At 34.9% G+C, this 27,358-nt stretch overlaps 2 protein-coding genes across 3 annotated transcripts; both read right to left on the bottom strand.

Moving 5' to 3' along the window:
• Nucleotides 1–12,331: 12,331 nt before the first annotated feature.
• On the bottom strand, nt 12,332–18,332 carry LOC131644040 (solute carrier family 40 member 3, chloroplastic-like). 2 transcript variants are annotated; one of them, XM_058914426.1, is made up of 13 exons: nt 17,893–18,332; nt 17,584–17,806; nt 17,435–17,510; nt 16,603–16,821; nt 16,348–16,520; nt 16,182–16,256; nt 15,915–16,016; nt 15,706–15,823; nt 15,473–15,619; nt 14,890–14,996; nt 14,692–14,805; nt 13,045–13,345; nt 12,332–12,876 (listed from the first exon to the last, which is right to left on the bottom strand). In XM_058914426.1, exons 1-12 carry the CDS (start codon nt 18,048–18,050, stop codon nt 13,052–13,054), a joined length of 1,806 nt encoding a protein of 601 aa, XP_058770409.1. In that variant the 5' UTR covers nt 18,051–18,332; the 3' UTR covers nt 12,332–12,876; nt 13,045–13,051. The 2 variants fall into 2 exon arrangements, with proteins under 2 accessions (XP_058770409.1, XP_058770410.1); XM_058914427.1 differs by having other exon boundaries at nt 17,435–17,498; nt 17,893–18,331.
• A 6,572-nt stretch (nt 18,333–24,904) lies between these two features.
• LOC131653071 (high mobility group B protein 10-like) lies at nt 24,905–26,845 on the bottom strand. Its single transcript, XM_058923114.1, has 6 exons — nt 26,656–26,845; nt 26,313–26,388; nt 26,054–26,225; nt 25,827–25,931; nt 25,486–25,691; nt 24,905–25,417 (listed from the first exon to the last, which is right to left on the bottom strand). Exons 1-6 carry the CDS (start codon nt 26,793–26,795, stop codon nt 25,115–25,117), a joined length of 1,002 nt encoding a protein of 333 aa, XP_058779097.1. The 5' UTR covers nt 26,796–26,845; the 3' UTR covers nt 24,905–25,114.
• Between the last annotated feature and the right edge of the window lie 513 nt (nt 26,846–27,358).

Genomic DNA, 27,358 nt, shown 5'->3' with positions numbered 1-27,358 from the left:
TATGCAAACCCTAAGCCCCTAAGAGTTGAGGTTGCAGTTGTTGATATTTTCCACTTGAATGTGAGACATGCTTGTTTATTAAATCTAAGTAAAGATCTTCACATCAAGATGATGCAAATACACACTCCCTCATACTTGTGGATGACAATTAGTGTTTTCTATTCAAAGGCGATAAAATGTCTTTTCCATTAAAATCAAACAAAATAAATCTCTGTATTTCTTTTTTAGTAGAACTATAAATGCTATGACTTCCATATTGCACATAAGAGGTATGTAGGCACAAGATACGACATCTTGCCGAGCATAATAAAAACAGTTCTTTTTCTCATCTTATCAATCTTTTGCAAACTCTGACCCTTTAGCCTAAAAGCGCAGATTTTCAAAAGGTTCCTGTGGAGTACCATTGATCTGAGGGGTGTAACACCCTATAAACCCCACGGCAAATATATTGCATAAATTAGAATAAAACATGCATATCAAGAGGGCATTACATATATTTCAAAATACAACAAAACAAAAATGACATAAAGCCTCTGGTCATGTTCATAACACACGTTTAATTATCATGTTTCATATGCACATCATAACGGACTAATAAAGCGATACAAATCATTAGGTCTCATAGCATATAATCATGCCTAAACGTTAGGCACTACGACCACATTACATAATTCAACATAATCAAAATGTAAGGAGAGTAATACAATATCTCTTAACAACCATAAACATGAATCAAATGATAACCTCCAAAGTGTTACATAACCATGGCGTGAGTTCCATTTATACCTAAGAAAATGATAAACATAAAATAAAGCTCCTTGGCTAAATCCTCGAAAGCAACGGGCACCTATACTCCTCGGTACCTGAGCGATGTCGTACAAAATATCATTCCAACAGAAGGGTGATAATTCATATCATTATGGAAATATATAATAATGAGCAATGTATAACATATACAATATCGAATTCCACACACTTCAAGTATACATGTATTCAACACCTTATAAAATACATATCATATCATTACATATACGACATAGGTCAACCAATTCAAGATATCGTGTAATGGAATCACAATTATCCACAAAGCACCAATTTACACAATTAGCACACAAACACACCAAATTCAATTCACATCGACACGTGTGACACCAATGAGACTCAATGCAAATGCATGTGGTACCAATGTTATCCTTAGCGGATTATCCGCGTCTATCATCTCCAAGCAAATGACCACCAAAATAAATCCGCCCTCTAGACTTCAAATCTATCTCCCAGTTTGGGACAAGTCAACAGCTCCCGTGGAACTACCAAACAATGCCTCTTTCTCACCTGATAAATAAATGCATGTGCAAATATCGATAACCATATGCAATTAAGATCATTTCTCAATCTTAATTATACAAGGATATATCTCACCAATTCATCACATATGAATTCACCACACATTTGCACAAACATACACAATTTCATGTTATCAAATACCCATGAAAACATCTTCACAACACTCAATAAAACCTAACATGTTAAAACTAGAATCAACAAATTCCCAATCCTAACATGTTTCTAACCATTGCATAAAATCATATAACCCATTAATCAAGAAATCTCACCCTTACCTTAGTGATTTCTCCTCCTAGGGTTAGCCTCCTTCTTCTCTTATCTTCTTTCTCTTCTCCATTCTTTTCCTCTTTTCTTCTCTTTTCTTACTATCTTTCTCTTTCTTTCTAGTTCTGTGAAACCTTGCTAATTCTTATTATCTAAATGGGCTTACTCATTAACACCTCACTATTTCTCATTCTAACCAACATTAGACCTAATTGACTAATTTCTCATTTTCACACTTACTAACCCAAAATAATTAATAATTAATATTTAATTAATTATCACACCACAAAATAATTAATAAACCAAATAAATAATAAAATAACTAATAAAATAATTAATAAGATAATAACTACTAAAAACGGGATGTTACAAGGGGTATTAATACCTTCCCCTTTCATAACCAACTCACGTACCTAGATTTTTTCTTTTATTGGGTTTTATCAATATTTTCTATTTCCTTTGGAAACAATAAAGTTCGGTGGTGACTCTTGCTTTGCGAGTAAAGTTAATCAATAGCTTAATCTCAATTTTCCCGCCGCGACAATGAGCTTTCACACTTCTTCTCTTTCAAACTTTGAAGCTTTAAGATTTGAAGAATATCCCACTCATATGCTTGAGTCTACTTGGAGATGAGGCTTGAGGTATGTTTAAATTGAATGTCATCATCAGAGGATGTTTGTAGTATTCATCAAACCTTAATTTTTCTGTTTGTATCTTTGACCACTAGTTAACTTGCTTCACTTGATGCTTTAAGTTTTATAAAAGGTTTCATCTTCACAAGTGAAACCAAATTGTATCCAAGTTGTCATCATCGAAAGCACATCATCAAACTATGATAGTCTTTGGCTTTGATCACTTCTTTAAATAACCTGCAAAACATGGTTCCGCATACATTACATTATTTGAGATTGTTAAATAGGTCTTATGGGTTAGATGGTTAGATACAAAGGCGGTTCCAAGGCCCAACTAGCCTAGGCACGCGCCTGGGCTCAACCCCTATTTTTTTGTACTCTCCCCAATTTAATAGTCGATTTTTAGACAAAACCAGAGGTAAAATTAGGGGCAAAATTAGTAAAAATAGGGTATAAAAATTAAAATAGATGAATAATCAATTGTGTAAAGTGTTTGCCTAGGCTTCCTAAAACTCCAGGCTCCGCCACTAGTTAGATAATCATGTGAATCACACTAGGACCAAACATATTGATATGAGATTTAATAAGATTATAGAGTCATTTTCATATAGAGAAATATTACTTGAAATGTCCATACTTCGAAGAATGCAACCAATAATGTCGACCAAGTCAGTCACTAGTTACAAATTCAAGCACCACTTGGATTTGTTATATATTTCTCAATGGTAAAAAATATATATATATCTAAAATTGACCAGTAGTTACAAACGTACATACATTTAGTCGAACAATTCATTCCTTGCGATTTGCATTTCTATGTTTAGTAAAAGTGTTCAGGACATGGATGTAAAGTTTGACATGACCATAAGTCAGAAAGTAGTTTTTGGTTATTTGCAAGCAGCACATGCTCAAGATTTTTTCCTTGCTATCCCTATTGATGGTCTAAGCCAACATATGTGATCGGTAGAGCATCGCACCATCCTTAAATATGGCTTATGATTCTCTTATTTTCTGTTGATAATGTTTTCCATGTTTGCCACAAGGCATGCTTGGATACATTTGGGAAACATGTTATTCATTGTAAGGAGCTTCCAAGATTCAAATACCGACATGACTTTCTTAGGGATGTCATATTTGATATATTTTGGCGTGTCGAAGTATCTGCAAATGTGGCGCTTGTGAAATTCTAGACTAACCCACAGAAGGGGAGATCGACACTTAGGTCAACAGATGTTCTAGTGCATGTGTGGATAGAAGGGAAACATGCATGTGTAGACTTGACTGAGATTTTTTTACTACAGAGATTGATGTTTGGATATTTTATTATGGGACAGACAACTCTCAAAGCCACTTCAAACAAAATGGTCAAGTAAGAGAATCAACATGTTTTTTTACTATTTGCCTTTGACAATTTTGGCTTTCTAAAACCCGAAAAAGTGGATCTTTTAAAAAAAAAATCAAAAGTACTCGCATAGTGATATTGTGTCTTCTAGTAGGACAACAAATATATTTTTTAGAAGAATTAATTTTGTCATCTAAAAAGAAATAACCTTGCTACTTGTTTACATGGTATTTATGTATAATCTTAATCATAATATTTTAAAAAGAAAGTTGAAAAAAAAACAAAATTTATATCAGATTTGACATTAAGATTATACTCTACAAAATCATAAAATCTTAATAGATATGTTTAATAAACCTTTTTCCACGATCTTATATCTTTTCCTTATTAATATATAACGTTTTTTTTATAAACCACTCATGTGCTTGTGGGATTGAATTTGAAAGCTTATCATTTTATAATTTTATATTTATAAAATTGTTTAAATATTAATTTTATAAAATATAATAATTTTAACAAACTAATTTATCAGATATCAATTGTTAACTTATTTATTGGATGAATGAAATAACTAAACTGAAGTTTGTTAATTTGACTAAATAAATGTGAACAAACATAAAAAAAAAAAAACTAGCAACTCATTTATTAATTATCTATCACAAAATTCATTCTTTACACATTAACTTATCAAACATATGTTTTTTTTTTTTATCGAACCAAGCCAAAGTTATAAATCACCTTACTTAATTTTCCAATGAAAAATATAGAAAAATAAAGAGTTTTATATATGTGTGTATATCTGTGCCATGTCCGTGTTACATACTACCTCCGTTCCTTTTTATAAGAGACAAGTCATTTTTTAGGTTTATTGAATAACTAATGTATTTGGTCTCTTTATAGACTAGATACATTGATTATTCAATGAATCTAAAAAGTGAAATTTCTCTTATAAAAAGGAACGGAGGTAGTAAAATATATGTTTGGTTTGATAGTAGTATTAAAAAAGAAGAGTGCAGTTGGCCTGGCCTTTTTAAGGTAAACAAACACGATTTCATTTCCCCAAACTAAAAAGAATTTCGACGGAACAAAGCACCACACTGCCCCGAGGAACCTTGGAAAGTGACATTTCTAGATCTACATCCCACTCGAGACTTGAGTGTAGACCAAATACTCACAATATTTAACCCTTTACCCTCCATCAATCCCCATATGTATCTAATCTAACTATCATATTATTATTATTCACTCTTTTTTAATTACTTTTGATCTTTATCTAACAACACATTTATTTTATTCACTCTTTTCTTTTATGCATTCTCCATGCAAAAATCTTATTCAAAATGTATCTAGTATTCGGTTTAGATATTTCTCTTACAATAGTTTTTGGAATATTTATAACAACAATGGTTAAATATTTCATTTATATATAATTAAGATTATATATAAATAATAACAAATTGTGCCGCTATCTTTTTTTATGGCAAAATCTATCTTCTAAAAAACTATATTTATTGTTTTAGGAGAGACAACATTACTATGCATGAGCCTTTGAACTCTCTGTAAAAGATTCACTGTTTCTGGTGCTAGAAAATCAAAAGTGTCAAAGACAAATAATATGAAAATATGTTGCTTGTCATAATATGTTTTTTCATGCTTGACCACTTTACTTAAAGCGGCTTAAAGGGCTATATGTCCCAGAGTAAAACCTCCAGTCCTCAGTCCCAACTGTGGGGCGGTCAAGTCTACACATGCATGTTTTCCTCCTACCCACTCATACACCAGAACATCTGCTGGCTTAAGTGTCGATCTCCCCTCTCGTGAGTCAGTCAAGAAATTCATAGGCGTCTCTTTCTTCACAGATACGTCGGAACACCTAAATATATCAAATATGACATTCCTAACAAAGTCATGCCGGTATTTGAATCCCGAAAGCTCCTTACAATGAATAACGTGTTTCCCAAATGTATCCAAACACGTCTTGCGGCAAACATGTAAAACCTCATCAACAGGAAATAATGGAATCATAAGCTAATATTTAAGAATGGTACGATACTCTATCAGGGACATATGATGGCCTAGACCATCAATAGAGATAGTAAAAAAAATGAGTATGTGCAGCTTGTAAACAACCAAAACTGATTTCTATCTTATGGTCATGTCAAACTTTACATCCATGTTTTGAACACTTTTACTAAAAAGGACACTTGCCAAATCATGTTTTGCTTTAGGAGGGACGATGTCCTTTCTAGTAAAACTACTAAGTTTAAAATCTGGAATCACAATATTAAGACCATACAAAGATATGTTGAAATTAAGGTCCATACCACATATCTCAGTGTCTTTCAATATATGATCATGTAACACTCAAGATTAGCCCTAGAAGCCACATGTGTGTATGAGGCAACCTCTATTACCGAGTACAAACCCAATCCCCCAACTCTAATAAGTAAGGACGCCGCTCTGCGTTAAAGGTCCCCGAATAAATGACCACAAACCACAATGTATTTGAACGCCATTCGCAACTCTATCAAACGAAATAATTTTTTTCTCCGTATAATTAGGTTGACACGTAATGCCAAAAATGAGTTTGACGATACCCATGCAAGAATGAAGTAGAAGAAGCTTACTATGAGGATCCCTTAATTGTGGTAGAAGATGTATTAACTTAATAGCCTTGGTTGTTTTGTTCATAGACACCCCCTTGATAAAGCCTTCTTCTTGACTATAAACCCCTCTAAGTAACTTCATCTCCAACATTGGCCTCCCAATGTCCAAAGGAAACAACTCCCAATGAAGTTTACTATCATCACTTGAAGGCTAAAATATCTCAGTTTTATGAATATTCAATTCGAGATCTAATCCTGGACCAGTTTCCCGAATGATGTCAAGGGCTTTAGCCACATTCTCTGAATCCCCTATGATGGTCCCATCATCAAGATACCATGCATGAATACCAGGCTTATAGTTGTGTTAGCTGGGAATTTCGACGGACAAAGAGAAAATTGTTGAAAAGAAGATATTTCAAAGAGAGATATGAAATCCAGCCTTCGAAGGCTATTCGAAGCATCAATTTGTATGAAGTGGTTTTTTTATCTTGTCGAAATTCCATCAGATTATATATCTTCGAAGACAAGGATAAAAGACATAGAATATTTTGGCGTTTTTAGAGAGCAAGCTTTGACAGCCACTTTGGTTGAGTTTGGCGCCTCGAATAGAAGAAGATTCAAATTTAAATGGTCTGATCCAAAAAGGACGTGTGAAGGCCTTAGAGATCGAAGAGCATGAAAATGGAGAACGTGACATTCCATTAGGAAAAGACTGTTAGGGTCGAATTAGTATAAATTAGAGTCTTGGTGTTAGATTTTGGTGTGTTCAAATTTGTACAAAACTCAACCATACTCAAAGTATCAAAGCGTATCGAGAAACGAGTGCAGAGAATGTACATATGAATTATAATTACATTCAACCGAATTACATAGACCTTTACCAGTTTACATTTATATTCATTAAAGTTCTTGTTATTTTCTTAACCTTTTCGACCTCTTTGGTTTTCCATTTGAATTTCTAATTCCTTTTTCAATTTTTTTCAATCTCTGCAAATTTGAATCAAGTGTCGAATGCAATTTGGAAATGATTTTTCTTTCTCAACATAACTTTGAGTTTCTTTTCCCACCAAATGCACTTTACTTAGCATTTTAACCTTTCTTTTCAATTTTCAACTTTGAATGGAACACCGCATCTTATTCACTTAGGCCCTCTTGAAAATTTGAATTAACCGTGATCAAACATGAGATAAACCTTGGTCAAAAGTTAACTTTCCATCGTTGACTTCAACCAAAAGTCAAAGTTATGACCATGAGGCTTCGAATTTGAAAATATACCATGTTTCTCATTCGAATCTTGCAAAAACCCGAAGCTATGACTTGTAACATGAATGACCAAAAATCACCTTGAATGAAGATAAAAGCCTAATCCCTAATGCGGAATTATGAAGCACATATGGTTATAACCAAAACCCTAATTCATCTAATGCCCATAAACACAAAGAAGTGGGTTTCAATCCGTGATCAATGAAGACCTTAATTAAAAATCAAACTATCATAGATAGTGAAAACCCTGATCCAACTTGAAGACGCTGCCTTGTCGTGTACACCTCAAGTAATGAATGGAATCCTTTGAATCACCACAGGACTAAGGAAATAAACCCTAACCCAAGTAGTGATTGTAAGCATATGAAATTCGCTCTATGATCCCAAGAACTTCCATGTTTAAGCTTTTGAATGAGATCAAATATGACACCTTGTACTACAAGCAACCATGAAAGTCATTCCTTGTAAGATGGGCAAAATCAAATATTGAGGAGAGGAATCCATGATTGTTGTAGAGGCAAACCCTAATTCATGTGGCCATTCAAAGTATAGGGAAATAAACCCTAGCTCATGATCAAGAAGCACTTTAATTGAAACAAGCTTGCATGATGTAGAAACCTTACCCTGATCCACTGAACCCCATGTGTCTTATTCAATGAACGGATGCATGGTATGCAAATGACCTAATGGAGTGATGCATATGAAATAGGAAGCATAAGGCAGATGAGTTGAGAAGGATAGGACAAACTTGGGGTATGACATTCCTATGATTGTCAAATTTTGTTGTACTTTCCTTTCTGGTTGCTATTTTTGAATTTCCAAAAGATAAAAATTGTACCGGATACTTTGTTGAAAATATAGTACAATTTACACCCAAATTTTCTTGTTCATCATTTATGTTATTTGAATCATAACATGTTGTTAGAGCACACGTTAGCAAATCCAATTACAAATAAGAAAATGTTACTCTTTTATATTGCAAAAGACAAACAAGTAAAAATATGTAAAAACGATTTAAGAGAGCACAATCTGAAAAACTAATAACAGTTTAATTAAATTATCATGTAATTTTTATTAAACTAATTATCTAACACTTCCATAATATATTTGTCAAATTAGAACAAATAGAGAATAGATTGAAAATGATTAAGTTAGACGTACGTAGCATTGATTTGATATATGATTCCTTGCTTCTTGAAAAAAATGGCCCAGCGTGACGGATACGTGCCGTTTATGGTTGTTCATGTTTGCCACAACTAACAAATAGTCAAAACCACGCAACGGCGTTAACAAGGCACAAAGACAAACCTATTAGTTTTTGGTTGGAAATGGTGGAAATTTTTTTTTGAAAATTTTAAAATATATTTCAGAGATGTATTTTCGAACACGCTTCAGATTAAATTTTAAGGTATTTCGAAAATGTATCTCAGCAAACATTCTGTTTACATTTGAATGTAAATTTAAACATTCAAGGATATTTTTGGATATGTATTTTTGAAATAATTCAGTATATACCACCTTGCTACATAAACTATTTCATTCACCTCATTCCACCCCATAACTAAAACCCTCCAAAAAACTCCATCTATGCTCAATTTATTTGTCGTCTTCAAATTAAATTTCAAGTGTTTTGTCATGTCAGAGAATATAAAAAACTGCAATTTCAAGTAAATTTTCATCATGTCATCCTTTATTTCCTTGCATTGAAGATATGTTTTTTGGATCAAAATACTGCGTCGCTTCGGAAATGCATTTCCGAAACTCACCTAAATTATTTCAGAAGTGCATTTCCGAAATTGTTTGTTATAGAAGTAGAATTCTTAACAGATTTTTTGTTTTTGTCCGTTTAATATATGGTGAATGATGATGCTAAGCCGGATAAGGTGAATGATGATGTTAAAATGATTGTTGTCGAGATAGATGTTAGGCAACAATTTACAAATTATCAAGTTTTCAATGCTCGTCAACATATGCTTGACTGAATCCGAATGAAAACTAGCAAACTCGGGTTTGCCGTTGTGATTAGAAGGTCCGACAATGACACCTGAAAAAGTAGACGTGCTTCCCTGAAATGGGTCATCTTATAACAAGTGCATATGACATGGTGTGTATCGATATAACGAGATATGGTTTTTCGAAGATATTTTTCCCACTTCGGAGTCGCCCACCTCAAAACTCATTCGACCGCATCATTTGTATTGGGTATCTCAAGTCGCTCCATTTGTTCGGGTTTATTTGAAACCAGAGTGTCATATTTTGGTTACATCAGTGCAGTGTACGACACTTTCCGCAAAAGAGGCGGAAACTTGGCCGGATCACTTTTTAGAAAGAATGACAGAGTTCACCAAATTGTTGGGGCTTGAGAGGGAATCAAATAGGGAGAAGTCGAAGAAAGAATCGATTTTAGATTTAAGTAGTGACAATTCTTTCGGTCCATTTAAGAATGTAATCGAACCATTTTTTGTATGTATTGTCGTGCACACTGTAAACTCTATAAACTTTATATGATTCAATACATATATAATATATCTTTGGCTTAAATGCACTTTTAATCCTTGTAAGTTAGCGAGTTTTTGGTTTTCGTCCTTGTAAGTTTTTTTTTCTTTGAGTCCCTATATCTTACTTTTTGCTTGAGGTTTAGTCCCTAAAGCCTAAATCTGCAGGAAAATCTGCAGGTTACTTGCGGATTTTCCTGCAGATTTTGATTTTAGGGACTAAAACGGACGCGAAAGTGAAATATAGGGGCCCAAACTAAAAAAAAACTTACAGGGACGAAAATCAAAAACTCGCTAACTTACAGGGACGAAAAGTGCATTTAAGCCTATATCTTTCAACATTTTACCGCTATTTACTTTTACCGATTTAGTTGTTTTTATGTTTCCATGGTCATGATTCTGCCTAAACAAAATCTGTTTTTGGTTCCGCATAATTCGGAAATGCATATCTGAATTGTTTTTAAAAAAACTATCAAGAAATATTTCAGATATGCATTTCTGAAAACGCCTGCTTTTGTTAAAAAAAATAAGGGGTGAATTCGGAAGTGTGTTTCCGAAATATGCCCTGACACATGATAAGAATTCTTAGGTCCAAATTGCTCTAAATCTTCTATAAATAGGGTCTATAACCAATTCTTCAACATCACACATCACAAATCAGAGATGACCCAAACATATCGTCATCTTACTTTTGTTTACATCAAAAGTGTGAAACCGTCACTTCAATTTAGGTTCTTCGAGAACACGCCTCTCGCCGAGTTGATTACCATACTCAATTCTCTACTGCAATATCCATAAAATTGGAAGGTAATCAAGCTCGAGTATCGTTCACCATCACTTGACACTGAAGGAAAGGTGTGGTTCACCCAGTTTGCACTGAAGACTGATGACGATTTAAGAGTTATGTGGAATACTTTTCGCCGATACTCCACTAAGGGTCCGATTGAAGTCGATGTGAAGATTCAGAGATCTGAAGAAGATGTCATTAAAATGTTGCAACGTCCTCAGCTACCCGTTTATAACAATATATAATGTTGAATTTATGTTTCAATATCTATGTAATTTAAACCATCTATGTTAAATTTATGTTAAGCTTCTCTGAATTTTAGGTTTGTTTTTGGAAACCATTATTTTGGATATGTACTTCCGAATCCCATCAATGGGTGAATTCGGAAATACATCTCTGAAAACACCCCTAAAAAAACAGAAGATGATGCGTTCGAAGATGCATCTCCGAATTCAGAGAGTAATACTGGAATTTTGCCAGAAATCCCTAAGAAGGTTAAGGGGGTCTAAAAAGAAATTCCTTTTTTAGTTTTGTTTTCATCACAAGACAAAATGCAAAGCTCAAAAGCCTAAACAAGTTTGGGCTTTCTGTCATTACAAAAAAGCCCGTTTAATTCGTGTATCAAGGGTTATTTTCAATAACTTTCTATATTTGTGGTTTTTTTTTTTCATTCAAGATGTTTTCTAGATCTTGCAGATGTATATGCCAATAATTTTCATTAAAATCTGGGGAAATTTTGGAGAATAAAGGGGAACAGTGAAGCCTGGAAATGCACCTTTTCCATCCACAATAATTGTAAGCATGACTATCAACTTTTCCAAGCAAAGCTAAAGAAAGACACAGAAATATATCGTAAAAAAATATGATTGAGACAACTAATAACAAAGGAAATTATAACCAAATGGAGTTTCTATATAGGCCCTTGCACTTTATGTATAGAGATGTCTTCCATGGAGAATCTAGGCCCTTAGGAAGACACTGTTGTTGAGTGTTTGCATAGAAATATAAATAAGACACTGTAGGTGATGGAGAAAAGTGGATCAAAGTGTACAATGTTGGACATTCAACTTTCACTGTGCAAGTGTGCATGTCCTTTCAAGTTTATTTTATTTTTCATTTTAAAAATCAAAATAATTCAATTCAAAACACATCCATGATTCTTGGACATTAGTAACACATTTAGTGATTTATTTGCAATGTCATGGTCATGATGTTGTTTGGTATTAACCTTCGGATTTTTAGAGAAAGAACTTTGGCAATTTGAAGTAAATAGAGTTTGTTGAAGAAAAGAAAACTATTTAAGATTCAAATTCAGATTTTCCAAATTGTTCTCCTGATATTTAAAATAAAACACTAAATGTTACTAAAATTCAAACCAGGTATCCCTCTCCTATGTACCTATAAAATGTTGAACAATACGTAGGTGATAAAGTTCTTTAAAATAATTAAAATAGGTTTTACTTCCTGTTATATGCAATGCATCTTCAAATTTAACAGTATTAATTAAAAATGCATGACTTAAATATATAAAATGCTATTAAGAAATTTTAAAATGATATGTACTACTTTAAATAGATATTAGAATATAAAATTATAGCTGCACCAAAAAAGAATATAAAATTATGGCAATTTCATAAATTTAGTCAATACATATGATCACTACTTACAACACACATATGATCATAATTTCAAGTTACCAACCCACCAATTTCTCTCTTTTAAAAAAAATCAATTCCACACATAACTACTCCAATTTGCTCAAAATGAACCCTTCACCCAAATCCAAATAATTGTGAGCAATTGAGATTTCCCTATGAATTACTAAATCCTAACAGAATTGCCGCAATTCCGCAGCAAACCTGTTTACATTTCTAAACTCCAGAAAAGAATTCAAAAATCATTAAATACTTTACGAAACGTTTGTGCTGTGCATGGTAACCCTAGACACCTAACTAACCTAATTTATTATGTGCACTAATTATATCAAGACATGTTATACATTTTTATGTAGAAAACGCCTCAGGCGAGAAGAGAATGCCTCAGGCTCGTGTATCAGGTGGATAAATCACCCACCATGCTAAATGTTTTGAATATATTTTGGTTCTTGTCCGGTCTTTGTAATAAGGCAGCTAATGGAACATAACTGCAAAAACAGAAGTTACTGGTTAGATAAAGTATTGTTAGACAACAGTCAAGAGAATAAAAGCACAGTTGGAAATCCATTGGCATGGATGAGCGTTAGAAAAAAAAGACAGGTCAGATAGAAAAATCTGCTAGTAAACAAAGAGCAATAAATACAAGGGGTACTTACATAAACATCAAAACCGAGGATTATAAGAAAAAAGACTTTTTTGTTCGTCTGTTGGGTTCGATAACCATCTACAGAACATGCACGCTGCACTAACCACGGATAGAAGAGACAACATTGCCAAACATCCAAAATGAGAAGGATCATTTGCGATTATTGCAACACCGAGCATTATAGACTCAGCCAAACTTGCAACCGCAACTTCTGTAGTCCCAATGAGATTTGCTTTAGATGATGGGATTCCAGTTTGGATAATTTGTGCCCCTACAACATCATATGACATGTGTCCTAGCCGTGACAAAATCTGCAGACACAAGAACAGTGATTTACATACAACATTAATGTGAATAAATTTGAGAGGATCTAATTTGCTATCAAAATCCAAGATTGAACATTTTCCAAAAATGAATACATAATGCAATTTGGGACATCCAAGCATTTTATCCTCTCATACAAAGCTTTTGTTTGTTTAACAAATACTCAATTACAATGACCTGTTACAACTTCATTTCAGCAGGGTTATCCAGTTAGAAAAACAAGGAAGGTCCACAACTTCCACCCAATACAAGCTAAGTCTAGTTTGCTAACAAATGCATATAGCATTTAAAAATATAGAATTTAAAAGGACCTAACCAGTATTTAAAAAGCATCCTTGGAACTGACTATCTTGAACAATCCATATCACCATTTAGGTCATTAATTAAGTTGGTACAAGCTGAATTGGATTCCTATTCATGAAGTAGGGATGGGATACACATACACAACACGTACGATGCAACATGGTTTAGATACATTCACTTAATCTTTTAAAAAAGGTGTGTTTTATATAAACACGTAATATTTGTAAAGAGACTTTGATTATTGTTCAGTAATATTATATAACCATATCAGGAGATGATCACAATATACAAAAAGGCATTTGTGCACACATCTTTCCATTGTCCATATCAAAATATATTCATTCCCCTATAAACATTTTGCGCAGTTACGAAATTTTCTCCATCCCATGTTTGAATGTCAAACGAGGCACCACTAGTCGGCTAGTCCTATTTGAAAGTAGTCTTGACTCTACTAAATCACCTGCGTTTTACTATCTGACACTAATCATATCATTTTCATCTACATTATTCCTCATAGTATAAAAAGCATAGGTTTTCATTTTGGTCATCAAAGGACAACCTAACCAATTCAAGAAGTCCAACACCACCACGGAGTATATAACGTACATCTCTACTGATGTCCTACAACCTTGTCATTCCTTGTCCCATAACTTTGTACTTTCTCAATATTTCAAGGACAAAATTCAGAGGTTGCAATACTTACAACCAAATTCCCCGCCCTTTTGGATCTCTTGCAAACAATGACTATAGGAGTATCTATTCTAATTCCTCTCATAATATGTTGTACCCCAAATATGTCAAAGTTGTATCTAAAATGTATTTGGCATCAATTTCATTGAGAAAAAAAATGGAGGATACTCCCTAGGTATGATCTAGGAGTATTGTATAAGTGTTAGTATCAGATACGGGTACAGCGCTGATATTTAAGCAATTATCCCTATCATTTCAATATATTAACCACAACTAAGGCTGCTATAATTATATGTTTAGGTAGCAATAATCGAGGGCAAAACATTATTTAGTGACTTACGATAAGAAACAAGAAAATAAAAAGAGGGCTCTGATGTGATATTGATCCACTCATATATACAGCAACAGCCATGCTGAGAAGTAAAGCTTGAAACACCAACCCAACTGCCCCAGCCTGGAAAAATGAGAATTTTTTCAATAAGTTGTCATACTTTCTCATGTACAACATTTAAAAATAAAAGTCAAAAGCTAAATCTACCTTTAAAATGCCAAATTGCTTGACCAGAGTTGAAGACACAAATGTTGCTGCCACACCCATAAAAGCACACATTCCGCTAAATCCTCCAATGATAGATGGATGTAAGCCTGTAAAGTAATTGAGGGGGAAAACGTGGACTTTAGCACAATAACCTAAACAACTGATCATCAACCCCAAATAAAGCAAAGAAAAGAAAAGATAAAAGAAATTAAGGAATGACGTTGATTACTAGTTTAAATATGGGATCAAATCATTGATGAGGCCAATCAGAAGTGCATACTACAACAATAAACCTTATCCCAAATCAAATTTACTCTCATTTCCCTTTTTTTTTTACTGTTTTTATAGCATTCAGTTTAGCAATAGCATATTAAAAATCATAACTTAACTCCAATGAGGACCACAACTAACAATACTTGAAAACACAATTTATGCTAGACAATGGATTTAATGTTTAAATGAGTGAGCAACAAAAAAGGGGGGGCATTGAGCATGCATTAGCCAACTTGTTTGCAATAAACGATCTGTTAGAAGTGGAAGAAGTTCTCAAAAAAAATGGACCATTAAAGAAATTTTCACATACCATGTTGTGTTAAAAATGCTGTCATCAAACTGCCTGGTGTGAGAACAATATTGAAATAGAGGAGAACCCACGCAATACTAGCAGGGAGGACTGGCTGACCCAAATACTCCTTCCAGCCCAGCTTGATGGCTTCCATACCTTTAACCACTGGTTTTCCAGCAGATAGATGTAAGCATATTTAAAATATCCAAGAAATGACATAATCTCTACAGAAAGATCAGTTTAAATAGTACCTATACTCTCAGTATCTGGTGCAGAATCTTCATTGAATGATATACCACAGGTTTGTGATGGTTTGGGTCGGTCAAGAACACCAGTAGAAAGCTTGTTGGCTAAACATGTTAAAACGATCTGCAGATAAAGAATGATGAGTGAAAAATAGAATGAATTTATCTACTGACTAAAGGGAGTTATAGAACAAGAAGAAAAGCCGAAAACTTACTGTAACAGGTAGTAATCCAATCATTAAGCCTGAAGCAAATTTTAAACAGGTTACAGGATGAAATTTGGAAAGAAGGATTCCAAACAGCAATGCTCCAGCTATCTGAAAATAAATTTTTGAGAGTTTCCAAGTCAGGGCAACTACAATTAATACTTCACAAGAAAGTTTATGAATATTTCATTCAACTGGAGAATGGATAATATTCTTTGTTTTACAGAGAAATATATAAGTAAGCTAATTAACTTAGAGCAACTAAATAAAAAATACCTCAGATAAGAGATCAATTCGATTTAGAAAAGCATTTGCATTTGCAAGTGCGACTGGCCTATTTACTCCTGTGAGCTGTGGAAATAAACCATTAAGGATCATAAATAAAGATTATAAATAGAAAATCACATATCAAGGGATTCGGAGAAGCATTGAGTGACAATACCAGCACAACCCAGTCACGCTCATTTGCAACCCCCAAAGCTACACCACATAGCTTCTCAATAGCTCCGGCTGAAACCAATATGACAAACCATGGACGCAGAAACAAAGTGGACACTGAAGTAGGAGGCACAGAATGGGCATGGATAATCATAGCTGCAGATAGCAACTGAGTGGCTGCCTGAAAATAGAAAAAAGGTTGAGTTTAGAAAAAAAAATAGCTACACCCTGCTTTATTTTATATAGCTCATTAGATAACTTGCCTGAATGATAGTTAAGTAGTTATATGCAGGCACTCTAGGCAAATGATCCATTAATTTTCCAACCAAGGGACCGCCAACAATTATAGCCACTTTGGTGAAGAAACCCATCACAGCAACTGGCAAGAGGCTTGAATGAATCAAGGCAATGGCAGAAGGCCACGCAAAAGTCCAAAGCTGCTCCACAAAATTTGCAACAATGCAACTAGAATAGAAAGCTGAAAACATATAACCTTCAAATTCAGAGTTGCTTAGATGATTCAATTTCACAATCATCAATTAATGTACAAGGAAAACGACACATAATAAGATCATTAGACAAGATAGCTAACTTCCATCAAACCCTATTTGTAACAAAGAACAGACAGATCACAAAGTTAGGCAAATCTAAAGTTATAAACTGCATTAATGGTATTGTCACATGAGGCAAATGAAAGAACTTTTAAAGTAAAAAAAAAATCCAGCAAACCGCACCAACATAAGATTTTCAGCATCAAAATAGGTACGGAATCACAAACTAGTCATGCTGATATCAATTGATTCCATATATTTGATTTTTAATGGTTTACATTCCATAATTAAAAAGGGGGTTTTGTGCAAGCTAGAGCTTCATGCTTCATCTAGGGATGGGGGAAAATGACACAATTTTATACAAGTTACAATTTGTTGAAATATAAGTGAAATAGTGGTGTTGTGATAGTTTGGTGAACATACATTTTAACCCAAAAGAGAATACCATTTTATTGAAATCAATATAAGAATCAATAACACAACTAACTAAGACAACATATAAGTTATGGATGGAGTTGTTAAGGTTGATAAACATCCAACCATATAGCGCAGCAGGGTGTGCTGGAGTGGATGCAAGAGCATGTTGTTCCTCCTTAGACAAAACCTGCCAAACAAACTACATAAAGATGAGAAACAGAGATGAAGAAATGCTCAACAAAAACCTAATCCTAATCAAAAAAACAACCTACCGGCAACGATGTCAAGAGAGAATCTACAAATGTGCCTTCAGAGAGTAGGTTCAAAGACTCATTCTCCAGAATATCTGTACTGAGTTTAATTGGCACAGGACATTCAGGTTGGAGAATTGAACACTCTCCTTCATTTTTATCTTCATCAGTGATGTTAGCATGGTCCAATTCCAATTGTACATCAGTATTTATAATCGAACACTTCGAATTCAAAAACGCAAATCTGTAATCATATCATTCAGTTTCACTATAAGAAATTTCAATTTGCAAATACTGAAACAAAACCTAAACTATGAGTTAAAATCTTACCTGTGAGAGACACAACTCTGGTAGTAATTACTAAGGTTCAATCCACTACTAGGAGCTAGGCGATAGCGTAATCGAGATGAAGGTTGATGCGAGAGAGAACGACGAAGAATAGGGAATTTGGTGAAATGGAGATTAACGGTGGGCGAAGCGATAGCCATAGTTGACGTTTCTTGTGAAACTTCAACCAGATAGACTTTGTACAATTCATGCAGTCTTCACGCACAGTGAGAATAACAGAAAAGGTTTTTCCTCTCTGAACCTTCGTTTATGCGCCAAGTTCATTAGACGGAGAGGAGTGGCAAGTGTTTGATAAAATGTCTCTGAGAATCTTATCTATGGTTAACGCAATGTATGGATGGATAATTGGATATTGGGAATGTGTGTACACGGCGGAGAGTGCAATTTGTGTTATTTTGTTTGTGTGGCCATTTCTTCTTTTCTTTGTTTCGTGAAACTTTAATCTTCTAGAAATTTGATGTGGAGCCACGTGGACAAGTTGCTCTATCGTGTTTTTTTAGTCAAAACGCCGTTCTATCTTTTTGTGGTTTAATTCAAAAGCGTTGTTCTTTCAATATAGGTCACCTTTTACGTAATGTGTTTTGCTTTGTATTTTAGGAGGATTCTACGTCTGAAACCCAAGTTATATATGGCATCTCTAAAAGAAGTGAAAAGTCAAATATATATTTACAGAAGTTTTCCATCATTTCACAAATTTATAGTTGAAAATCGAAAATTTCACAGTAATATTGGAAATTATTTACAAATAGTAAGTGACATTTCAGCAAATTTTCAATCATATGGGATATTTCTTGGAAAAAAATTGGACGATACCGAAAATTTCAGAATTTTTGGAATAATTTTCTGGAAACTTCCGAATTTTTAAAACAAATTTCAGTAGATCTTATTAGAAATTCTGAAATTTTCGGTAGTTCAAAATTTTTGAAATTTCCGATAATATCTTCCGTATCATTTTTTTCTTTTTAACTATTTTTTCCCTTTCTTTTCAGTGAGGACAAAGGAAAGGACAACACTATTGGCGGCAGGACTACTAATAGAGCGGTAGCTGCCGCTAGAGTTGCTGAGGCTGAGGCTTTCCAACTACGGGTTGGACGACATGCTCCGACCGAATCTCACCAGAAACAGATGACTGAGTAGGTGTAGGGACAGGGGCAGTTCCGCGCACCTCGACGCCGACTTGCTAGAGTTTCTGCTCCTGTGGAGGCTGATCAGGTTCCAGTTGATGTGGAGGAGGTTGTTCTAGTGGAGGCTGAGCAGGTTTCAGTTGATGTGGATGAGGTACAGGTTCCTATTGTTGATGAGGAGGTACCTGTTGAGGATGAGATACTAGTTGAGGCCCAGGAGGTTCATGTTGTTATGGAGGAAGTAGTTGTTGCTGATAAGGAGATACATGTTGCCGATGAGGATGCTACTCCTACATATACAGAGGTCACGACTCATGCTTCTACGGAGGCATTTATTCATACGAATGGGGCCTTCCCGGAAGGGCCTAGTGACCAATCTATACTCACGGGCTATGTTTCTCATGTCACATACAGAATATGGTAGGGAGAGGTATATATATTATACTTTCTATATGCAGAATATTTATTATGGTTCAGTGATATGTTGAAAGATTACGGTTTATTTATTTAACTTTATTTTCTAAAGGAGCATCAATCGCTTAAGGTCTCATCCCTCGTGTCGAAGTTAAAGAACTTCCCCCTAAGTATGATGCTTGCGCAGGTCAGGCACATTGTTTCTGATTTTAGTTTGCTTGAGTTCGCTGATTGCACCTTGATCATGCTCGACGCCTCCCTGTTGTCTGCTTTTGTTGAGCATTGGCACTCAAAGACATCATTCTTTCATCTTCCATTGGGGGAGATGACTATTGAAATTCTGGTATTCAGATCTCAAATGTCCTAAGAGATGTCGAGACACTGATCTTTGAACAACACGCAATGACAAGGTATACAATATAAACAGTGTTGAAACTTAAATGAACACAAGAAATTGTTCACCCAGTTCGGTGTATAACAACACCTACTCTGGGGGCTACCAAGCCTGGGATAAGTCCATTATGATATTATCAGTTTGAAGTCTTATGTAAACAACCTCCGATTTACAGCCTTCTCACTTAATCAATATTCATGCTTAACTTCTACCTACCAGGGCCGTCTTTGAGGGCGTGCAAAGCGGGCTACCGCACAGGGCCTCAAAATTTCCAAGGTTAAACTATAACTAAATAGGGCCTCATAAAATATTTGATAGGTCAAATCATGAGTACATAGGGCCTCTATTAGATTTTTATGATTAAACGGTAACTATTCTACACAGGGCCTCCAAAAACTTGAGACGGCCTTGCCTAAGACTCACCTAAGTATGAGACCCTGGTCAATCCCCCTCAATCACAATCGTGATAATGAGTTTAAAAACTTTAGAAGACACACTTCAAAGACACACAATCACTCAATGCTTAAAAGCTTATGAATGATCAACAAAACTTACAACTCAAAGACACAGTCCTACTCTTCTATCAAGATGATATTAGAGAGGCTCACATTTCATAAGACTTCACAAACCCTAACACAAAATACAATGTAAGAGCAATATGTAGAAACTAATCATACTGCTGAAAATTCTCTAAAATCTTCTCCATAAAGATAGGGCTCTAATTATTAGATTCCTAAATATCCTTCATATCTAGAAACTAATCATACAACTTGAAAACAGAGACAATCTTTTATCCCTAAATCAAGCGCTACATAGAATTACACAAAATTCCAATATTCTGCACCTGTAACTAAATAATAGACTTCAAAGATCCAGCTGTACATATCAGTCACGATGTCGGGTGATCCTGCATAGGACATCTTACTCGACATGTCTCTTCAATTGAAATGGATAAAACATCTTGTTCAACATGTTCCCTCTATAAGTTAAACATAATGTCAACCATAAAAATAGAGAATTAACAACCATCAATTTGGACGATGTCTCCGTATTATTTCATCTCCTCGTTGGTGGTAAATTATTTATTGGTCATGTCATTAACCAGACGACGACTTTACTCTAGGTTGTAGAGGATCTCCAGGTCTTTGAGGATGTCATGCTGAAGGAATTTGATTTTAATATGGGACTTCACCTTCGAATGTCTTAGCTGCGTGACAAGTACCAGGAGCTTGTGGAGGCAGAGAGGTATGAGGCTGCCGCTAGGATGTACCTCCTACATCTGATGAAATGTACTCTCTTTGCAGATAAGCCACATGTTTACATTGATGTATGATACACGTGGTTGTTAATTAGCCTAGAGACTCCATGTTGGGCTTGGGAAGTTGTCGCCTTAACCATGTTTTTCACGACTTTTGGAGTTGCGACTGTGCTTGAGACTAGACAACTTGCTGGTTATCAGAGTCTATTCCAGGTATACGAGCATTTCTTATCTATTTTTATTTTATTGTTATTTGTGACATTAATTAGTTTTTATTTCTCTAGTGTTGGATATACGAGCATTTCCCCAGCATCTGTGATAAGAGGGTGTATCGTGTCGTAGTAGACGCTCCACGGGCGAAGAGATAGAGGGCCAGGCAGGTGATTTAGGGTGGGGTTGCAAAGTACATGATGAGGTTGGATGCTCTGACAATATATGATGTCGCCTGAACACCATACACAACTCACAAGACCCATCGTCCATTCTACGACGTTGCATTATATTCAGAGCATATGAGGTGGGAGACCTCGGTGGCTAGACACTTGTCTGAGAGGTGTCTCCGACAATATGGTTATGTTTAGGGCATCCCTCGACCAGTTCAGGAGGTTCCTCAAGGTGGCCATTGATAGATGGTTTAAGAGTCATGTCATTAGCTCAAACTCGATTGACCCCTTAGTTATCTACAACGAAACAATTTCTACATGGTAGTCACATCTTCAGATGTCTTCAACTCAATCAAGTTGTATTTCACCCTTTCATTATTATCAACCCAATCTTCACGAAACCCGGTCTTTCTCACCCTTATGTTCTCGGTATCCGACATCAATTCATTGAACCTGCATTCAATCTTTAGTTTTGATGATAATAATTCATATATTTTATATGTAGCAATTCTATACTCTAATAGTTTCTTGAGTGTGCAGATATAATATTTTGTTAGATTCTGGAATGTCATCAGAAAGATCGTCAAAATAAGTATTGGTACACTCAGAAGAATTGTTCATCCACCCAACAACTTGATCAAGGGAAATTGTGAAATTAAAGGTACCATTTTAACTGCACTTTTTGATTTTGGAGCCACACATTCATTCATATCCAAGGATTGCATTGATCAATTGAAAATGATAGTAACCCCACTACCTTTTGACTTGGTAGTGTCTACCCCTGCCAAGGTTCTAAATATGAACACTACATGGTTATTATGTAAAGTAATGGTTCAGGAGAGAGAATTTATATTTAATATAATATGTTTACCCCTACAATCTCTCGAGATTATTATTGAAATAAATTGGTTGTTATTTCATTATGTTATGTTAGATTGTGCTCAAAAGTTAGTCATTTTGCTTGAGCCGAGGGTTGTCAAACACCTATCAGCTAACCAACTTAAAGTTTCTCTAAAGAATGGAGCCTTTGACCTTTCAATACTGGCTAGTACGGAGGCGATTGCTAAATTCAAGATTGAAGACATGTTAGTTACTCAAGACTTTCAGGATGTGTTTCCCAATGAGATTCCCGATTTACCACCTGTAAGAGACATTGAATTCTTCATTGACTTACAACCGGGAACTAGACCCATTTCAATTGCACCATATCAAATAGCGCCAAAAGAACTCCAAGAACTGAAAGAACAATTGGAAGACTTGTTGGAGAAATGACTCATTAGGCAAAGTGTTTCCCCATGGGGAGCTCTAATACTCTTGGTTAAGAATAAGGACGAGCGTTCTCGACTATGTGTAGACTACAGGCTACTTAATAAGGTGATCGTGAATAATCAATATCCCTTACCTCGTATTGATGACTTGATGGATCAACTTAAAGGAGCGTATGTATTTTATAAAATTGATTTGAAGTCCTACTATCATCAGATTAGGGTAAGAGAAGAGGACATACCAAAGATTGCATTCTAGACTCGTTACGGACATTATGAGTACCTAGTCATGCTGTTTAGAGTGACTAATTCGCCCATTATTTTCATGGATTACCTTAACCGACTTTTCCACTCATTTCTGGATAAATTCCTTGTTGTATTCATTGACGATATTCTTGTTTACTCTCAAAGTAAAATGGAACACAAAGATCATTTACGTCAAGTGCTACAAATTTTACGTGAAAAGAAGTAGTATGTTAATCCATCCAAATGTGAGTTCTAGCTAGAAAGGATAAATTTCTTGGGTCATGTCATATCAAAGGAAGGAATTATTGTCGATCCGGCGAAGATTGAGATCGTACTCGCATGGAATTAGTCCTAGATATTCATTGGCATAAGAAGTTTCGCAGGATTAGCTGGATACTATCGATGATTCATTGTATGATTTTCAAAGATAGTAGTTCCATTGACTCAACTAACTAGAAAGGATCAACCTTTTGCTTGTACTGAGAAATGTGAAGCAAATTTTCAATTGTTAAAGAAGAAACTTAGGATGTCCCCTATATTGATTCTTCCACAACCTGAGGAGTCATACGAAGTTTATTGTGATGCATCTCATCAAGGATTAGGATGTGTTGATGCAGCACCAGAAGGCGGTAGCATGTGCCTCAAGGTAATTAAAGACTCGCGAAAAGAATTATCCTACTCATGATTTGGAGGTTGTAGTAGTAGTTTTTGCGCTAAAGATTTGACGTTATTATCTCTATGGATATACCTTCACAATATTCAACGACCATAAAAGTTTGAAGTATTTGTTTGATCACAAGGAATTAAACATGAGACAGAGGAGATGGATGAAAACTTTGAAGGACTATGATTTAACATTACAATATCACCCAGGAAAAGCAAACATGGTGGCATATGCGTCAAGTAGAAGGATGTCCTTGCAACAACATCATTGATGGCCAAACAACAAGAGCTATGTGAAACATTCAGAGACATAAAGTTGGGACACATGACTCTATAGTGTGGAAGGATCAGGATTTCTAATGGACTTTTGGAAGACATTTGAAAATGTCAGGACAATCCACTCTTGGAAGAGAAAAGGGAATTGATGGTACAAGGAAAGGCACCCGGTTTTAAAGTAGGACCAGATAATATCTTAATGTGCAACAAAAGAATTTGTGTAACCGATGTTGCAGAGATAAGAAAACTAATTTTAGAGGAGGTCCACAAGAGCAAACTAAGCATTCACCATGGAGCAACAAAAATGTATAAAGCTTTGAGACAAAACTATTGGTGGCTATCAATGAAGAAGGAGGTGGCAGATTGTGTAGCATAATGTTTGACTTGCCAAAAGGCAAAGATAGAACACCAAAGTTCAGCGGGAATGTTGAAAACTTTGGATGTTCCCGAGTGGAAGCGAGATAGCATTTCAATGGATTGAAAAAATAATTTTATAACATAAAATATATTTGGAAAATTTATGTAAACCCTCCAAAACCCTCATTCGATACAATTTTGAGTTCCCCTAAATTATGAAATTTTGATGTTATGAAGAAAAACAAACCCTCCAAAACCCTCCCCCAACCAAAATCTTTCTACTTTTTTCACTCAATCCTTCCTATTATTCAAAACCCTCCCCTCCGTTCCTCATCAAACTCTCAAACAAAACCTAAGAGAAAAAAAAACTTTAGTCAGTCCAAAACTCCAAATGCACCATTCACGAACCAGATATACCTATCAATTTCCAAATACAAGTTTCACCCCCTCTAATTTCTACCCAAAAGTAAATTATACAGATTTATAATAATTTAATCTGCATCTGTTTTTTAAAATGACATCAACAGGTTCACCTCACACTTTGTGACTTATAATTATAGTTAAACAGAAAGGTAGGTTAGATTTCTACAAAGAAAATTGGCAACCATGCCAACAAAATTTTGCATTACAGCCCAGGTCTTTTTAAGTTATAGATATGGTTTATATGCATACTCACTTCACTAGGATGCTGCTGTTTCAAAACTATAAATACACAGCAGCTTAGCTTGGTTTGAGTCACAAAAAGGGAAAACCAGTTGATGCACAACCACAGGCAATAGCATTGCCTCAAAAACCATAAAAGACTTTCCCAATAACTAGTCCAGTTATTTGGGTTCTCCTGCTGCTATCCCGGTTACCAAATCTATGGAACGATGAGCATCCAAATCAAATATGAAGGGATCTTTGGATGTTTTTTCTGTGATTTTAGAAGCCAAGTCCACTGCTGCATTGTTCATAAGAGGGTTATTTGCTCGAGGCTGCAAAGTTACAGAGTAGTAGTCACCGCAACACTCATTAGGCTTCTTTTCGTCCTTCTTAAGATCTTGAGTGCTCTTCTGTTTATTATTTCCAGTGATCATTGCTACCTTCTTTTGTTCCTTTATCTTCTTGCTTTCTTCCAAATATGGCTACATTAAAAAGTATTTAGAACTTAAAAGTGGAAAATTCCTAGCAAAAACAATTCCATCTATTGTACCTGTTTTTCAATGTCTGACAAGTTATTCCATCCATAGACAGCCATGCGCATGACTGTTTTTCCATCTATATCCAGACGAGAAGCTTTTAATCGCGCACATTCCCGCATGAGGAAAATTTGATATCCACTTCTTCCTATTGGAGTACCTTGTTTTTTCTTCTTTTCTTTGTCCTTTGGTGGTGTTTGTAGGAGCACTTCAGGTATTGCTGCATAAGTAACAAACATGTGTTGGATGGAACCTTAGTATATTCAGATACCAAATACAAACACTTGAGTGTGATCATTTTCATTGAATCAATGAAATAAGTTTCGGTCTCACAAACATTCTAGATCCTTTTAACCTGTCATTTTGATAGGGTAGTCCTTGGATATCTTTGCTGTTGTCTGATAATCTCTATCATCCATTAATTGGGATAAAAAAGTGGCTGAGCTCTGCTTCCTTTTAGCTGAACATTAAAAAATTGAGGGTGTTGAGAAAATAAAGTAGCATGCAAGTTAAACCATACATACTCAACTTAATACCAAAATGAATCAAAACATAATACAATGAAACAAGATATATATTAACCTTTGGTGGTGACAGTTGGAGTTTGAGAATCAGGGAACGTGTAGAAGTAAAGTTTCTCAAATTTGTATAGAAGCTTTGCATAAAGCTTTTCAAGTTGAAGACATAACTTTGCATTGTTTCCTTCCAGTTTAAGAGCAGACACAATTTCACCCCATTTCTTTTCTTTACCAACCTGAAAACATTCAACAGAATCAATAGATTGAATTTGAACATCTGAGACATATTTATTTGGATACATAAAACCAGACAAGACAAGTACCTGGTGATAACCTCCTCTTTTGGTAACCTCCAAGTAAAAGAGGTACAAGTCCAAGGATGTTTCTCGGACATTCAAACTGTCAAGTAGAATCAAAACATTTCATAACAAAAATTATATATAATAACATTCTTCACACCAAACTTATAAAGAGGAACAAATAATAACACATTTCAGTTTTGAGCATACAAACCGACTAAACTTAAAGCATGAAATTTTTTAGCAACCAAACAGAATGATAAAAAAAATACCGAAAATAACCCTAGCTAAAGACACATGCAAATGCATATTTAAAACTTAATAGGGCTAAAGGGAAAATGAGAAGCAGATTGAAGAAATGAGTTACATGAGATTGTATCCAGAAGAGTCCAACAAGTCAGTGAGTTTGACGTAGAAGGTCTCATCAGGCGAAGAGTAGTGTTTGACATCAACATTGGAGAGTTGTGATGGAACCGTCTTCTTCACCGTCTCTTTCTTGCCTTCCATGTTTGAGCTGGAAACTAACTAAACTCAATCAACTATCCTTTTCTTTCTTGTTTGAGGTGACTTGTTGAAAAATGATACTTGATTACTCTGAGACAGTAGATATGCGCACTTCCCCAGCATTAATGCCACTCTTTTACATTTTTCTTACTTTTTTATTTAATTACGTAAAAATTTTAAATACTAACCAATTCAATAAAATATTGTTTTTAGGCAAAATACTCTTTGGTCCTTTATGTTAACTCCGGGGTTCATTTTGGTCCCTTAACTTCAAAAAGTGTCACATTGGTCCCTTAACTCTTCAAAAGGTGTCATTTTAGTCCTTTTTGTCACATTAGCGACGGAAAAACTCAAAAATTGGTCGCTATTTTCGTCGCTAATATGACAAAAAGGACTAAAATGACACCTTTTGAAGAGTTAAGGGACCAATATGACACTTTTTGAAGTTAAGGGACCAAAATGAACCTCGAGGTTAACATAAGGGACCAAAAAGGATATTTTGCCTTGTTTTTATCTACTATCCCTAAAAATTGACATTTAATTAATGTCACATTAAAATTCTTATT

Source organism: Vicia villosa, linkage group LG1 (genome assembly GCF_029867415.1).
Source record: "Vicia villosa cultivar HV-30 ecotype Madison, WI linkage group LG1, Vvil1.0, whole genome shotgun sequence".
NCBI classification, from domain to species: domain Eukaryota; kingdom Viridiplantae; phylum Streptophyta; class Magnoliopsida; order Fabales; family Fabaceae; genus Vicia; species Vicia villosa.
Note: the sequence above shows the minus strand (reverse complement) of the source record. Positions and strands in the feature narration are given on the sequence as shown.

Coding starts and splice junctions, on each gene's coding strand:
- LOC131644040 (XM_058914426.1), bottom strand. CDS start 18,050: ATGGCTATCGCTTCGCCCACCGTTAATCTCCATTTCACCAAATTCCCT. Junction 15,620..15,705: donor ACCAGATACTGAGAGTATAG/GTACTATTTAAA, acceptor CTGGAAAACCAG/TGGTTAAAGGTATGGAAGCC. Junction 13,346..14,691: donor TTATTTTCTTGTTTCTTATC/GTAAGTCACTAA, acceptor TTGTGTCTGCAG/ATTTTGTCACGGCTAGGACA.
- LOC131653071 (XM_058923114.1), bottom strand. CDS start 26,795: ATGGAAGGCAAGAAAGAGACGGTGAAGAAGACGGTTCCATCACAACTC. Junction 26,389..26,655: donor TCTTCTGGATACAATCTCAT/GTAACTCATTTC, acceptor TCTACTTGACAG/TTTGAATGTCCGAGAAACAT. Junction 26,226..26,312: donor AAAGAGGAGGTTATCACCAG/GTACTTGTCTTG, acceptor GAATGTTTTCAG/GTTGGTAAAGAAAAGAAATG.